At 45.2% G+C, this 17,986-nt stretch overlaps 1 protein-coding gene across 9 annotated transcripts in view; it reads left to right on the plus strand.

Annotated features, from left to right (window-relative positions):
* LOC115199164 (neuron navigator 3) overlaps window positions 1-17,986 on the plus strand; it is a 389,962-nt gene that overhangs the window by 306,583 nt on the left and 65,393 nt on the right. For all 9 annotated transcript variants that reach the window (XM_029761788.1, XM_029761784.1, XM_029761785.1 and 6 more), the window contains 2 exons: window positions 7,163-7,567; window positions 8,425-8,544. In XM_029761788.1, coding sequence (XP_029617648.1) covers window positions 7,163-7,567; window positions 8,425-8,544 — 525 coding nt within the window. The remainder of the gene's footprint in view (window positions 1-7,162; window positions 7,568-8,424; window positions 8,545-17,986) is intronic.

Raw genomic sequence — 17,986 nt, forward strand, 5'->3', positions numbered from 1 at the left:
TGCCTGCCTGTCTGCCTGTCTGTCTGCCTGTCTGCCTGTCTGCCTGTCTGCCCGCCTGTCTGTCTGTCTGCCTGTCTGCCCGCCTGTCTGCCCGTCTGTCAGTCTGCTACAGTATATATGAGTGTAAATAGAGTGAGGGTATCAGACAGGAATTCCCATGGGGCTCGTAACTAAAGAATGGGCAAGCCATTAAAAGGTCTTTCACACAGAAATTGCCGTGAAGAGGTAATCAGGGCGAAGGTTTTTCACCTCCATTGTAATGAATCACTGCTGCATGAAGAACCGGCCCACAGTGATTGTTATTTATATGAGGGATTTCTTTTCTCTTTTCTGACTGGAGCTTCATTTCCATCGTGTGGGTACTTCATGGCCAACTGGTCCAGCTGATAGAGAGGCTGTGTTTGTCATCAATCTGATATCCTGTCAGGAAGAGTATAGAAATGTAAAGGACCTCTCTGCATGGTGGTTTCTCTGTTATAACCCATTTAAAGGACCTCTGTGTGGTGGTTTCTCTGTTATAACCCATTTAAAGGACCTCTCTGTGTGGTGGTTTCTCTGTTATAACCCATTTAAAGGACCTCTCTGTGTGGTGGTTTCTCTGTTATAACCCATTTAAAGGACCTCTCTGTGTGGTGGTTTCTCTGTTATAACCCATTTAAAGGACCTCTCTGTGTGGTGGTTTCTCTGTTATAACCCATTTAAAGGACCTCTCTGTGTGGTGGTTTCTCTGTTATAACCCATTTAAAGGACCTCTGTGTGGTGGTTTCTCTGTTATAACCCATTTAAAGGACCTCTCTGTGTGGTGGTTTCTCTGTTATAACCCATTTAAAGGACCTCTCTGTGTGGTGGTTTCTCTGTTATAACCCATTTAAAGGCCCTCTCTGTGTGGTGGTTTCTCTGTTATGACTCATGTACTGGTTGTTCTCTATGGCTGATTCTAACGTGTGAATCCCAGCCCCAGGGCCCCCCACCCAGTTTGTAATTGAACTCTGCTTGAAACAGAGCGCCATCCACCACAACACTAACATTCCTCACAGTAACCTCCACATTCCTCCAAGACCCAGACGTTGCATGCCACACCACCACAGATAATCTGTATCGATCAAAGCCCGTGTTTGATTCTCTGTCCAACCTACACCCAGACGGAATGAAAAAAAATAGTATTGATTGACATTTGAAGAGAAATATGTTTCCCGCATATGAAAAGATGCTGTGCTCTTCAAGGGCGATTCCCGAGATTGCAAGCAAAGAACAATTGCCCCCAAAAATCCCTTTCCACTGTGGCTGTGTATTAGTCCCATGGGATTCTGACTCCTTGGATGACATTTTAAATGTACTAGCTTTACCCGGTCTAGTTTGTTTAATTGGTGTTTACAGCGTTATAGGCAGAGTCAATTATTCACAGCTATACGATGTTTGGATATCTGCTGGGCAGATGCACCGTGCTGAGGAGAGCATGTGATTTCTCACAGATGCAGGCTTAGGCACTGTCTCAAATGGCACCCTGTTCCCTGTAGTGCACTGCTTTGACCAGAGCCCTGTGCACTGTGTAGGGAATAGGGTGCCATTTGGGACGTAGACTTGCACAGGCTAAACTCATTTCCTTCACGCCATCAGTGGTGAAACCAATTGATCTGTAACACCTGTCAACCTGGGCGCCCACCGCACATACAGCTCTACCTCATCACCCCCATGCATTTCAACCAGTGGCAGCCCAATGCAGACCTATTGAATGAAGCTCTCCCATCCATGTCCATGCAGTACATACTCCAGACAGGCAGGATCATTATTCTACTGTCCTTCATATTACCTTAACCAGCGCACTCCAGGTCAACGATGGGAAAACAACATTCTCTGTAAATGTGGATACACACATCAAGGTTGTGCCCCCCCCCCATTCTTCCTGTGCTGTTTCCACCCCGTTTCATCCTGACTATTGATTTCTGCGTTTGGAGAAGAAAAGGGCCGCTCCCATACTGTGGGTTAGCCTCCGTGATGACACCATATCAGTCTTCCACCTTCCTGGAGGCTGCAGGAGACAGGATTGTGTGTGTGTGTGTGTGTGTGTGTGTGTGTGTGTGTGTGTGTGTGTGTGTGTGTGTGTGTGTGTGTGTGTGTGTGTGTGTGTGTGTGTGTGTGTGTGTGTGTGTGTGTGTGTGTTAAATACATGGAAATGTGAGGGATCTGTCACCTACTACTGTATGTGGACTGACTCATGCCCTGGGCCCCATCCCCCACCAGCCTCTCCACCTAGACACTGATATAGATCACTTCAGGAGGTAGTCAGACTTTACCTAGACACTGATATAGATCACTTCAGGAGGTAGTCAGACCCCACCTAGACACTGATATAGATCACTTCAGGAAGTAGTCAGGCCCCACCTAGACACTGATATAGATGACTTCAGGAGGTAGTCAGACCCCACCTAGACACTGATATAGATCACTTCAGGAGGTAGTCAGGCCCCACCTAGACACTGATATAGATCACTTCAGGAGGTAGTCAGACCCCATCTAGACACTGATATAGATCACTTCAGGAGGTAGTCAGACTCTACCTAGACACTGATATAGATCACTTCAGGAGGTAGTCAGACCCCACCTAGACACTGATATAGATCACTTCAGGAGGTAGTCAGGCCCCACCTAGACACTGATATAGATCACTTCAGGAGGTAGTCAGACTCCACCTAGACACTGATATAGATCACTTTGGGAAGTAGTCAGACCCCACCTAGACACTGATATAGATCACTTCAGGAGGTAGTCAGACTCCACCTAGACACTGATATAGATCACTTTGGGAAGTAGTCAGACCCCACCTAGACACTGATATAGATCACTTCAGGAGGTAGTCAGACCCCACCTAGACACTGATATAGATCACTTCAGGAGGTAGTCAGACCCCACCTAGACACTGATATATATCACTTCAGGAAGTAGTCAGACATGCATTGTGTCTTATGTAGAGTAGATGGATCTGGACAGTTAAACCATGTAAATCATCCTGATCCTGAAATCATTGACAGCTGGCACCATAGGCTAATGGCATATATATGTGTCATAAAATAAATAAATAAATATTATTTTGAAAGAATAGCTGTGAAATAATTTGCCTACAAGGAGCCACCAGGGAATCTTATCACAATGCGGACACAATGGACGGATAAGAGACACCTTTTAATACCATGTGTAGACAAATTTCGGAAATGTGGGCACGATCAGGATGTGGATAAGATCAGGTCACATGATCCATGTTAGTGCCAAGTGTAAACAGGGCTTTAGAGAATTGCTTCGGACTACATTATTGGAGCTGCGGTACCAACATGTGCCATAGGGGGCAGTGGTGACCCTCTGACAATGGGGCTCCCACACCCTGCCTTCCTGCTTCCTGCCTGCACACAGCACTGGCACAGGAATAATCAAACACACCTGCTCAGTGGCATGCCACAGCAGGTTATCTCAAACACTATGGGGGATACCTGATCAGGATCTGGCAACCAGGTCTGGAACGCTACAGTCACAGCTCTCCACCAAACACACACACACACACACACACACACACACACACACACACACACACACACATTACATTTACATTACATTTAAGTCATTTAGCAGACGCTCTTATCCAGAGCGACTTACAAATTGGTGCATTCACCTATAATATCCAGTAGAACAAACACTTTACAATAGTGCATCTAACACACACACACACACACACACACACACACACACACACACACACACACACACACACACACACACACACACACACTGCTTCTCCCTATCTCTCTCTCTCTGTCCACATACTGCAGAAACATATTGTTCCATAGAGACACTCTGCTGTAACGTTACACCATATTAACTAACATCGCTGTCAACTGCTACTGACACCTTTGTGTGTGTGTGTGTGTGTGTGTGTGTGTGTGTGTGTGTGTGTGTGTGTGTGTGTGTGTGTGTGTGTGTGTGTGTGTGTGTGTGTGTGTGTGTGTGTGTGTGTGTGTGTCTCCAAGGGGAGACTTCAGCGGGTGTTGATCGGAGGTTGATGGTGATGCAGAGTGACTGTGGCTGTGACATTGCTAGCTATCTCCTTCCCTGGCTAGGATCACATGGCTGCAGCCTCTGTGTGCTCCTGATAGATCTCTCTCTCACACACACACACACACACACACACACACACACACACGGAGAGAGAGAACAACACACACACAGAACCTCACACACACACATACACACACACAACCTCATACACACACGCAACCTCATACAACCTCACACACACACAGAATCTCACACACACACTCACAAACCAACACTCACATGGTTGTGACCTCACACATCCCCAGTGGTTAGAGGGATCAGTCTCAGTGTTAGACAGTGGTTAGAGATAGATCAATCTCAGTGTTAGACAGTGGTTGAAGATGGATCAGTCTCAGTGTTAGACAGTTGTTAGAGATGTATCAGTCTCAGTGTTAGACAGTGGTTAAAGATGGATCAGTCTCAGTGTTAGACAGTGGATTAAGATGGATCAGTCTCAGTGTTAGACAGTGGATTAAGATGGATCAGTCTCAGTGTTAGACAGTGGTTAGAGATGGATCAGTCTCAGTGTTAGACAGTGGATTAAGATGGATCAGTCTCAGTGTTAGACAGTGGTTAAAGATGGATCAGTCTCAGTGTTAGACAGTGGCTAGAGATGGATCAGTCTCAGTGTTAGACAGTGGTTAGAGATGGATCAGTCTCAGTGTTAGACAGTGGTTAGAGATAGATCAATCTCAGTGTTAGACAGTGGTTTAAGATGGATCAGTCTGTGTTAGACAGTTGTTAGAGATGTATCAGTCTCAGTGTTAGACAGTGGTTAAAGATGGATCAGTCTCAGTGTTAGACAGTGGATTAAGATGGATCAGTCTCAGTGTTAGACAGTGGATTAAGATGGATCAGTCTCAGTGTTAGACAGTGGTTAGAGATGGATCAGTCTCAGTGTTAGACAGTGGTTAAAGATGGATCAGTCTCAGTGTTAGACAGTGGTTAGAGATGGATCAGTCTCAGTGTTAGACAGTGGTTAGAGATGGATCAGTCTCAGTGTTAGACAGTGGTTTAAGATGGATCAGTCTCAGTGTTAAACAGTGGTTAAAGATGGATCAGTCTCAGTGTTAGACAGTGGTTAGAGATGGATCAGTCTCAGTGTTAGACAGTGGTTAAAGATGGATCAGTCTCAGTGTTAGACAGTGGTTTAAGATGGATCAGTCTCAGTGGTTTAAGATGGATCAGTCTCAGTGTTAGACAGTGGTTAAAGATGGATCAGTCTCAGTGTTAGACAGTGGTTTAAGATGGATCAGTCTCAGTGGTTTAAAATGGATCAGTCTCAGTGTTAGACAGTGGTTTAAGATGGATCAGTCTCAGTGTTAGACAGTGGTTTAAGATGGATCAGTCTCAGTGTTAGACAGTGGTTTAAGATGGATCAGTCTCAGTGTTAGACAGTGGTTTAAGATGGATCAGTCTCAGTGTTAGACAGTGGTTAGAGAGATGGATCAGTCTCAGTGTTAGACAGTGGTTAGAGATGGATCAGTCTCAGTGTTAGACAGTGGTTTAAGATGGATCAGTCTCAGTGTTAGACAGTGGTTTAAGATGGGTCAGTCTCAGTGTTAGACAGTGGTTTAAGATGGATCAGGCTCAGTGTTAGACAGTGGTTAGAGATGGATCAGTCTCAGTTTTAGACAGTGGTTTAAGATGGATCAGTCTCAGTGTTAGACAGTGGTTTAAGATGGATCAGGCTCAGTGTTAGACAGTGGTTAGAGATGGATCAGTCTCAGTGTTAGACAGTGGTTAGAGATGGATATGTCTCAGTGTTAGACAGTGGTTTAAGATGGATCAGGCTCAGTGTTAGACAGTGGTTTAAGATGGATCAGGCTCAGTGTTAGACAGTGGTTTAAGATGGATCAGTCTCAGTGTTAGACAGTGGTTTAAGATGGATCAGTCTCAGTGTTAGACAGTGGTTTAAGATGGATCAGTCTCAGTGTTAGACAGTGGTTTAAGATGGATGGGATCTGTCCCTAATGATCATCACAAACCATCTTGTTGTCATGCTCCTCTCAACATCTTTACTTTGGCTCTTGTTAGATACAGTTTGAATCTCTTTAAAATCAAGTTTTATATCCTGTTTTATAAATCATGAGATATAAACAGCTATAGTGTGAATAGGATGGAATGTATTGGAACATGTAGATTTTAGGACATTGATATTTGTGGATTATACACCAATGATGGAGATGACCTCCAGACATGAGTGTAATGTAGTTATCTTTCCACCAGAGAGAGCTCAAGCAGTGTGTGTGTGTGTGTGTGTGTGTGTGTGTGTGTGTGTGTGTGTGTGTGTGTGTGTGTGTGTGTGTGTGTGTGTGTGTGTGTGTGCAATAGAGCACTTTCAGTACAGAGCAAAAGCTGAGATTGTGTTTTGCATAGTTTTTGAGTGAACTATCCCTTTAAAACACTGAAAGAAATAGAACTTTAGGAAGGTCAGGCTACGAGATAGCAGGCTAGACACACACACACAAACACACACATACAGTAGGTGATGTGTGTGTGTGGAGGTAACGAGTGGCATCCATTTTAGGGAAACTGCTTCGTTGCAACAACACTACCAATCTTTCTGCCTGAGCAATTTATTCTTCATACAACAGTGCACATGCTAATAGGAACATATTTTAGGGAGTGGACATTTGGGTCTGTGTGTTGAGCTGGCTAGGGGTTCACCGTATGGTCATTCAACAGGGTCTCTCCAAACTCAACTCCTGTCACCTTGGGGTGAAGTTGACCCAAGATGCTGATCTTTGATCAGTTGTGCACCCCAGAGCTCACCCTGGTGGAAAGATTGGGAATATTTGTGAAGTGTCAGCAGAGCTGAAAGTATTGATCTCTCTGCTCAAATCCTCTCTGTGACTGTGCCAGGGGGCTGAGCTGATCTGGCCCTAAACGTTCCTAATCCCGCTCTCTTTCTCTCTCCCCCTCTCTCACTCTTTTCCTCTCTTTCTTTTCCTTTATGTCTCTCTCTCTCTCTGTCTCTCTCTTTTCCTCTCTCCCTCTCTCTCTTTTCCTCTCTCTCTCTCTCTCTTTTCCTCGTTTTCTCTCTTTTCTGCTCTCTCCAACTCTCTGCCCTCTTCAGCACCTTGGAGACAACCTTCGACAGCACAGTGACCACAGAGGTCAACGGGCGGAGCATCACCAGTCGCTCCGCCCCCATGACCTCCTGGCGCCTCGGCCAATCAGCCCCAAGCCCCCGCCTACAAGCTGGCGACGCCCCTTCTATGCCCAGTACCTACACCACAGTCCCACCACCTCGGACGGGTGCCAGCACAGGTGGCGCCACTGGGCGGTACGGTCACTCGGACTCCTCCCGGTTTGTGTACAGCGCCCCCCTGAGGCGAGCGGCGACGGCAGGGGCGAGAGGGGCCGAGCAGGGGGAGAAGGGAGGAGGGCCGGAGGGGATGCTGGAGATGGACGTGGCAGGGTACATGAGCGATGGAGACATCCTGGGGAAGAACGTCAGGACAGATGACATCACCAGTGGGTAAGCGACTACGCCATAGACAGAATAGAATAGATTCTATATTGTCCGTTGGTTAGAAAGTAAACGTGTCCCAACACCCCCAGACACACACACATTCATGGTCAGTCCTGTTACTGAAAAGAAAATCACAGTTATTGCCAAGGCCTTCGCGATTCTTCCAAATGGAATGGTGAGACAGGAGAACATATGAGGGGTGATGAAGTTGTGGCATTCACACAGCTATTGAGCTGCGACGGGAGGAATTCACCTTACATGTACATTCCATACCTACTCTCAATAGTGCACTGGCTGACACATCGCTCAGTGAGTAAGAATAGCCCCAGATCTATTGTACATCACTGTGTTAGCTGTTAACCTTCCTCTGTGAACACTGATAAGTGCTCTTCCTCAACACCCACATGATCTGTGTCCCAGATGGCACCTTTTTCCCTATATAGTGCACTACATTTGACCAGGCCTCATAGTGCTCTGGTATAAAGTAGTGCACTATAAAGGGAATAGGGTGCCATGTGGAACTTATCCCTGCATTAGTTCTCCCATCTTATTTGTTCATGTAGGAAATTGATTTATTGAACACCACCCGAACTAACCATCCACATTAACTATAATTAAGTTACTGTAGGGGCAAAACGTATAGCACCTAGGGATGAAAAAGTGATTAGCTGAATTATGATCCTAATTAGCTTAAACCTAATGTGTTTTCATATGCTATCAGCCGTCTCTGATTACAACCCTGTAAGTGTGTGCGCACACACGTGGGCATGCACACACTCACACTCCCAATACACACACTCACACTCCCGATACTCACAGTGGCGAACACAACCCAGCTTAGTGATTTAGTTTCTTCTTCGTAGGTACCTTACAGACGGTGGTCTTCACCTATACTCACGGAACGTCGGTCGCGCCCCTGACCTGAACACGTCGCTAGAGGTCACCCAGAGGGTGGTCAAGGAGGTGCACGGGGACGCAGACAGGTAAGGGCGTGGCTTCATCACAACTATTTGGGTTACTGGTGGAGGAGGGTGCAATTTCCCCTTGCTGATGATCTTGGATCATTATTTCATTTTCTCCACTAACGATTAAGGCTAGGATTGGGGGAGAGGAAGCTGATCCTGGATCTGTACCTAGGGGAAACTTTAACACGGAGCGTTACTTGTGTTTCTGGACCACAGCTAGTTCTCCAACCCTATAGACCGTATTGAAACCAATGGGAGAAACTGGTTTCTTGATTGAAGAATACGATTAGTTGAATCAGTTTGTGTTACTGCTTGGGCTGAAGCAAAAGCCTGCTGCATCCACATGGTGCGTTGTAGATCAAATTCCACAGTTTCTCTCTAATAGCTTTTCATATTAGCACTGATTTTACCGAGTCGCTCTGGATAAGAGCGTCTCCTAAATTACCAAGATGTAGATGTAAGACGAGAATGCCCTTCGCCAGAAATGACACGTTCTCTAGTCTCCCAGACAGAGAGAAAGCTGCCGTCACAAACCAGGCGGAAGAGAAATGTGTCATTGATTTAATTATGTCAAGCTGTGATTTGACGACAGGCAATCATAGAAGCGGGGAGAGAAGTGATGAGGTGATGTCGCAGCGTGGATAAAGGGATTCGGAGAAGACTTAAATGAATGTGTTCTTGGAAGTTTGAGAAATGTTTGTAAATTGGATGCAGTACTCAAATCAAATCCAATTTTATTTGTCACATACACATGGTTAGCAGATGTTAATGCGAGTGTAGCGAAATGCTTGTGCTTCTAGTTCCGACCATGCAGTAATATCTAACAAGTAAACTAACAATTTCACAACAACTACCTTATACACACACAAGTGTAAAGGAATGAATAAGAATATGTACATAAAAATATATATGGATTAGCGATGGCCGAACGGCATAGGCAAGATGCAGTAGATGGTATAGAGTACAGTATATACATATGAGATGAGTAGCGTAGGGTATGTAAACACTATATAAAGTGGCATAGTTTAAAGTGACTATTGATACATTTATTACATCCAATTTTTATTATTAAAGTGGCTAGAGATTGAGTCAGTATGTTGGCAGTAGCCACACAATGTTAGTGAGGAGGATCAGCGGGGTGGAGATGTTGTTTCCTACCCTCACCACCTGGGGTCGGCCCGTCAGGAAGTCCAGGACCCAGTTGCACAGGGCGGGGTCGAGACCCAGGGTCTCGAGCTTAATGACGAGTTTGGAGGGTACTATGGTGTTAAATGCTGAGCTGTAGTCGATGAACAGCTTTCTTACATAGGTATTCCACTTGTCCAGATGGGTTAGGGCAGTGTGCAGTGTGATTGCGTCGTCTGTGGACCTATTGGGGCAGTAAGCAAATTGGAGTGGGTCTAGGGTGTCAGGTAGGGTGGAGGTGATATGATCCTTGACTAGTCTCTCAAAGCACTTCATGATGACAGAGGTGAGTGCTATGGGGCGATAGTCATTTAGCTCAGTTACCTTAGCTTTCTTGGGAACAGGAACAATGGTGGCCCTCTTGAAGCATGTGGGAACAGCAGACTGGCATAAGGATTGATTGAATATGTCCGGCATAAGGATTGATTGAATATGGCCGGCAGCCTTGCGAGGGTTAACACGTTTAAATGCTTTACTCTGCGGTGAAGGAGAGCCCGCAGGTTTTGGTAGCGGGCCGTGTCCTTGGCACTGTATTGTCCTCAAAGCGAGCAAAGAAGTTGTTTAGTTTGTCTGGGAGTAGGACATTGTGGTTCGCGACGGGGCTGGTTTTCTTTTTGTAGTCCGGGATTGACTGTAGACCCTGCCACATACCTTTCGTGTCTGAGCCGTTGAATTGTGACTCTACTTTGTCTCTATACTGATGCTTAGCTTGTTTGATTGCCTTGCGGAGGGAATAGCTACACTGTTTGTATTCAGTCATGTTTCCGGTCGCCTTGCCCTGATTAAAAGCAATGGTTTGCGCTTTCAGTTTTGCACGAATGCTGCCATCAATCCATGGTTTTTGGTTGGGGAAGGTTTTAATAGTTGCTGTGGGTACAACATCACCGTTGCACTTGCTAATAAACTCGCTCACCGAATCAGCGTATTCATCAGTGTTATTGTCCGACGCTATGCGGAACATATCCCAGTCCACGTGATCGAAGCAATCTTGAAGCGTGGAATCAGATTGGTCGGACCAGCGTTGAAGGCTGGGAGCAACAAAATGGAGTCGTGGTCAGATTTTCCGAAAGGAAGGCGGGGCAGGGCTTTGTATGCGTCACGGAAGTTAGAGTAACAATGGTCCATTTTTTCCGCCCGGATAGCGCATTCGATATGCTGATAAAATTTAGGGAGTCTTGTTTTCAGATTAGCCTTGTTAAAATCCCCAGCTACAATGAATGCAGCCTCAGGATATGTGGTTTCCAGTTTACATAGAGTCCAATGAATTTCATTCAGGGCCATCAATGTGTCTACTTGGTAGATAATGCGGTCGGCATTTGATTGAGGAATTCAGGAAGTCAGGTGAGCAAAAGGACTTGAGTTCCTGTATGTTGTTATGATCACACCTCTTCTCGTTAATCATAAGGCATACCCCCCCCGCCCTTCTTCTTACCAGAGAGATGTTTGTTTCTGTCGGCGCGATGCATGAAGAAACCAGGTGGCTGTACCGACTCCGATAGCGTGTCTCGAGTGAGCCACGTTTCCGTGAAACAAAGAACGTTACTCTGCTGGACTCCCAGATTTATTCAATTATCAGACTATCAGAATCCACGGTTCTGGAGGCAGAACTTTTTCAAGCTTCTAATAAAATCTTTGGTTTGATAGTATGTTTAATTTCCTATCTGTTCAATTATTATTATTATTATTTGTTATGCATTTGTGGTTCCGACTATAATGGTAAGCGTCATTATTTGACTGAGGCGAACAGGAGGACAGAATAAGAGAAAGGGTCTGAGCAGAGTAAATATTTTGTTGATTTATCAAAGAGGAAGAAAAATATTTTGCTTGGTGTGTCTTCTTTTGTGCTCCTAGACTTGATCATCAAACGGTTGTTTTGTATACTGGAGGGTTGGAGGTTCTCTGTAGCAGTCAGAGGAGAGAGTCAGATCATATCTGGGACTTTCCAACCGTCAAAGCGGCGGGTTTGAATACAGTATAACCTCTACGCTCGTCACGTTAACTCTCATCTCGCTGTCAGCCTGTCAGCTTTGATCTGGAGGTGAACTGACTGATAGATTCAAGCTAATCAAACACATCAGAAGTCCAGACCACACTGTCCACTGTGCTGTCTTCCCCCATACTCCACTTTCACTCATATCGCCTCCAGACGTGGGTTTATATACTATTTGAAATCATTTAAAATATTTTATCTAAGCTTGATTGAGCTTGCCCTGACATAATAAACCTGCTTCTGGCAGGCAAGAGCAAACGCTCAAAGTTTTTGAACGATTTCAAATACTATCTGAACCCAGGATCGCCTCCTCCTGCATGTACTACGCTCTATTCACTACCCCTAACTAATCCATACCTAACTTTAAGATGACAGCGTGACTTTTACTGGAGGACGTAGTTGCATAGTCTGGCACCTCAGGGATAATGGGATATGTAGTCTCTGATCCCATAGACGTGGGAAGGAGGCCAGGTATAGCAGCCTAGATAAGAATCTTTCAGGAGTGAATTACGGAAGGCTGCTTTTTGCCCGGAGGAGGGAGGCTAAATCCCCCTGCTCTAATGCTTCCTTCCTGTCTGCCTCAGGATCTGCATCCTAAATGGCACCCTATTCCCTATATAATACACTACTATTGGCCAGGGCTCATAGGGCTCTGGTCAAAAATACTGCATGATATAGGGAATAGGGTGCCATTTGAGATGCATCCAGTGCGTGTCAGTGTGTGATTGTAGCGCCTGACATTTCTCAGTCCCACTGACATCTGACGGGCTCTGGGAAGGAAATTCATTTGGGAGCATCTCGCTCAACTGAGCTAGGCTTTTGTGCAGTCTTCTCTCTCTCTCTCTTTTTCTCTCTCTCTTCCACCGTGACGGATACACTCAAATCATTCTCATCCCAAAACTTTTGGAACACCTTGGAACATGCAGAAGTCCATATTTCCTAAAGCCCCTGCCTACCTTTGCCCAAACTTTCTCTCCTGTCCTCTCGGCATCCAAACTGGTACTACATGCTGCAGTACCTCTTCTCACGTAGAGAAACTGTGCTCTCTCCACAACAGGAGCATTTTTACGGAGATGGTTGACTACAGGCTTGTTAGAAGCAATAAAGACTTGCTTTGATGCCTGGTGTCCTTTGACCTGGAGTTCCCACTTGCCTCTTCACTGCGTTTTCACAGTCAAAGGTCCAGTAGTTAGCAGTTTACTATGTGAGAAACTCCATCCTGAAATTCAGCTTTAAACCAACCAAATTGAATATTGTTCCATACACCAGTAGTTAATAGTAAGCAATTTAACATGTTAAACCAATTGAATTTCTCAATTTAAACTTTTGGGCTTGGTTGTTAAACTTGATGGACTGTTTTCCTGGACCCAGATAAAGCCTAGTACCGGATAAATAAATATAAATACTCTGTAGGGAATCTCCTTTGAAATTGCTTTTAAGTCCAGGATAGTCTTAATCTGGGTCCAGGAAAACAAACCGGCACTATTCCACCCAAAATGAGCTTCCATCTTGGGACTAGTCTTCCTTCCCATTGGTCACAGCTCCCTGACAAATTACAAGGCCTAATTGACACAGTAAACAGGCCCATCCTCAGCCAGAGACAGAGAGATGGAGAGAGAGAGATTTGGAGGAGGTACTGTAAAAAAAAAAAGTTTTTTGCATAAAGCTCTCCGTTGGGGCTCATTACCTTTCATGGTTATTTCTGCTAACCAACGAGTCCCCTGGCAGCTCTCAAGGCAGCGGTATCCGCAACACTACGGAGGCTATCTAGCTAAATTAATCTAAATGAATACTGATTGGGAATGGTAAGTAACATTTGAAGGAAGAGACCATCTGGTGCGGTAACAGTGTGGATTTGTGTTTAGTGCTATGGAGTTTTTATTAGTTGTTTTTTTACAGTTGGAGTGGATGTGTGCTTGAGTCTGTTCAATACTGATGTCATAAATGCAAATGCCACTAATGATCGCTCAATCGAAAAAGCAATGCATTGTATTCACATGAAGCTGGCTTCGATAGTTGATCTGGTGATGTGAGGATCTGGTTTGCTCAGTCGATGTAGCCCTCCTCCTTTGTAGAATCTTCCGGGTCATCTGAGAGGTTCATCTCACTCTGGAGATTCGTCCGCGTCGGTCAGTGTTCTCGTACTAGATTTGAGCATATTTTCAGCAGCAGTCTGATATATGCTAGTTTAGTATGCACTTCTTCTTTAGGGGATCAATAGTTCAGAGTTCATACCATTTCACGTGTGGAGCAAGCTCTCACGTTTCCTGGTCTGTAAGAGTTCAAATTAGAATTAGCCCTTTTCAACGTGGGGGACAAGTCCTCCCATTATTTGGAACTAAGGTGACTTTTCATCACGGGGGCTTTTATAGAAATGTAGAAAAAGGGTTGGTTCATCATTTCCAACCAATGTCTATTCACTTGGCCGTGGCCGCTGAGTGAGCATCAGTTTACTTCTGAAAACAATTCTCTCATTTAGAAGACTAAATATCACATTACATCATTTACATCAAATAGTTTCATCTTTACTCATTCATTTTATACAAGAATTAGATGCAAGCCTCATAACTGAGGAACCTGTATACACAGAGTTAGGGTAATGTGGCTGTATTGTCTTTCATGAGGTCACAAACATGAAACAAAACTGACCGGGTCGTAGCTGGCTTCTCCACTGACCGTTTCCACATTCTCCAGAATAAGAATATTTTTCAATTCTCAAATTCTGGGATGTAGTAGAATTTGGCGGGAGAGTTCCTTTTGCTCTACTTTGACCCTCTCTCTCCCATATTGCATTGAGATGGCACAGTAGCACTGCCAGTCAATGGCCTCATCCTCCTGTTTCATCAGTACTGAGACGTCTTTTTAAAAAACATTTTTATTTCACCTTTATTTAACCAGGTAGGCTAGTTGACAACAAGTTCTCATTTACAACTGTGACCTGGCCAAGATTAAGCACAGCATTTCGACACATACAACAACACAGAGTTACATATGGAATAAACAAACATACAGTCAATAATACAGTAGGAAAAAAATCTATATACAGTGTGTGCAAATTAGGTAAGACAATAAATAGGCCATGGTTGCGAAGTAATTACAATATTGCAATTACACACTGGAATGGTAGATGTGCAGAAGATGAATGTGCAAGTAGAGATACTGGGGTGCAAAAAATAAAGATAAATAAATATAGTATGGTATGAGGTAGTTGGATGGACTGTTTACAGGTGGGCTATGCACAGGTGCAGTGATCTGTGAGCTGCTCTGATAGCTGGTGCTTAAAGCTATTGAGGGAGATATAAGTCTCCAGCTTCAGTGATTTTTGCAGTTCGTTCCAGTCATTGGCAGCAGAGAACTGGAAGGAAAGGTGGCCGAAGGAGGATTTGGCTTTGGGGGGGACCAGTGAGATATACTTGCTGGAGCGCGTGCTACGGGTGGGTGATGCTATGGTGACCAGTGAGCTGAGATAAGGCGGGGCTTTACCTAGCAGAGACTTGTAGATGACCTGGAGCCAGTGGGTTTGGCGACGAGTATGAAGCGAGGGCCAGGATATGAGATCGTACAGGTCGCAGTGGCGGGTAGTATATGGGGCCTTGGTGACAAAACGGATGGCACTGTGATAGACTGCATCCAATTTGTTGAGTAGGGTGTTGGAGGCTATTTTATAAATAACATCACTGAAGTCAAGGATCGGTAGGATGGTCAGTTTTACGAGGGTATGTTTGGCAGCATGAGTGAAGGATGCTTTGTTGCGAAATAGGAAGCCGATTCTAGATTTCATTTTGGATTGGAGATGCTTAATGTGAGTCTGGAAGGAGAGTTTACAATCTAACTAGACACCTAGGTATTTGTAGTTGTCCACATATTCTAAGTCAGAACCGTCCAGGGTAGTGATGTTGGACAGGCGGGCAGGTGCGGGCAGTGATCGGTTGAAGAGCATGCATTTAGTTTTACTTGCATTTAAGAGCAGTTGGAGGCCACGGAAGGAGTGTTGTATGGCATTGAAGCTCGTCTGGAGGTTAGTTAACACAGTGTACAAAGAAGGGCCAGAAGTATACAGAATGGTGTCGTCTGCGTAGAGGTGGATCAGAGAGTCACCAGCAGCAAGAGCGACATCATTGATGTATACAGAGAAGAGAGTCGGCCCGAGAATTGAACCCTGTGGCACCCCCATAGAGACTGCCAGAGGTCCGGACAACAGGATCTCCAATTTGATACACTGAACTCTATCAGAGAAGTAGTTGGTGAACCAGGCGAGGGAATCATTTGTGAAACCAAGGCTGTTGAGTCTGCCAATAAGAATGTATTGATTGACAGAGTCGAAAGCCTTGGCCAGGTCAATGAATACAGCTGCACAATAATGTCTCTTATCGATGGCGGTTATGATGTCGTTTAGGACCTTGAGCGTGGCTGAGATGCACCCATGACCAGCTCTGAAACCGGATTGCATAGCGGAGAAGGTACGGTTGGATTCCAAATGGTTGGTAATCTGTTTGTTAACTTGGCTTTCGAAGACCTTAGAAAGGCAGGGTAGGATAGATATAGGTCTGTAGCAGTTTGGGTCTAGAGTGTCTCCCCCTTTCCAATCTTTGGGAATCTCAGACGATATGAAAGAGAGGTTGAACAGGCTAGTAATAGGGGTTGCAACAATTTCGGCAGATAATTTTAGAGAGGGTCCAGATTGTCTAGCCCGGCTGATTTGTAGGGGTCCAGATTTTGCAGCTCTTTCAGAACATCAGCTATCTGGATTTGGGTGAAGGAGAAATGGGGGAGGCTTGGGCAAGTTGCTGTGGGGAGTGCAGGGCTGTTGACCGGGGTAGGGGTAGCCAGGTGGAAAGCATGGCCAGCCGTAGAAAAATGCTTGTTGAAATTCTCAATTATAGTGGATTTATCGGTGGTGACAGTGTTTCCTAGCCTCAGTGCAGTGGGCAGCTGGGAGGAGGTGCTCTTATTCTCCATGGACTTTACAGTGTCCCAGAATTTCTTTGAGTTTGTGCTACAGGATTCAAATTTCTGCTAGAAAAAGCTAGCCGTAGCTTTCCTAACTGCCTGTGTATATTGGTTCCTAACTTCCCTGAAAAGTTGCATATCACGGGGGCAATTCGATGCTAATGCAGAACGCCACAGGATGTTTTTGTGTTGGTCAAGGGCAGTCAGATCTGGAGAGAACCAAGGGCAGTATCTGTTCCAGGTTCTAAATGTTTTTGCACCGCCAGTCAAGACTCATCCTCCTGTTTCATCAGTATTGAGATGTCTTGCACCGCCAATCAAGACTCATCCTCCTGTTTTATCAGTATTGAGACGTCTTGTACCGCCACCCTTTAGACCTTTGTTAGCAGCTAGCTGTGGTTAATGCCCTGAGGCGGCAGCAAAACTTGCATCCAAGGAGACGGCCGTCAAAACAAAGCCTCTATTCACTGTCAAGGTGATTCACATGAAAGAGAAAGGTCTTGAGTCAATCCTTGAGCCACAGTGAAGGAGAATCATTCCAAGCCTTTGTTACCTTCTCTGAAGAGAATATTGGATTCTGACATGGTCATGTTATGTACTGGCCTTCAGCATTTGATATGGAAATTGCGATGGAAGAATGGGTACAAATTTGGTTCTGATGCTGTTACAATCTGAAATTCCACCCTCATGAACAGATGCCTAAGCAAGTGATGCATTTCCTCGTAAACGGTGTTGCCAGTCTGCAGTAGACACAATAACTAGTCAAACTGTGGCTTTTCTACATCCACTCTCATGATCTGGCATTATGAAACAATTGTGACTTCTGCTCTGGCTAACAGCCCATCTAAAAATAGCCCAACTCATGCATCATAAATGAGTGTGTGCTCGTTGCTCTACTGTCAGGCGAGGCCGTCGAGGCACAAGCGGGTGTGTTTTGACACGACAGCCTCCTGATTCCCAGCACAGGCATGAATAAGTAAAGGGCTCTGCTTTTAGTGTCTCTGTCTCTAAGTCTATCCCTCTGCTGCCTACATGGAGCCAGCTAGGAGGAGGCCGGACTGGTGATGGCAGCTGGCTCTGCACTTTTCTGTTTGAAAAGGAAGCTTTGGGGGATTGGAGTGTGTGTGTGTGTGTGTGTGTGTGTGTGCGTGTGTGTGTGTGTGTGTGTGTGTGTGTGTGTGTGTGTGTGTGTGTGTGTGTGTGTGTGTGTGTGTGTTACGTTGTTAAACAGCAGACACACACTGATCCAGACAGGAGGGAGTGGTTGTGGTATCACTTCATGGCTCTGCAGTGCTGAAGTAAGCAGTACAGGGGATGGTTTTTGCAGAGTCATTG

Source organism: Salmo trutta, chromosome 8, assembly GCF_901001165.1.
Source record: "Salmo trutta chromosome 8, fSalTru1.1, whole genome shotgun sequence".
Lineage (NCBI taxonomy): Eukaryota > Metazoa > Chordata > Actinopteri > Salmoniformes > Salmonidae > Salmo > Salmo trutta.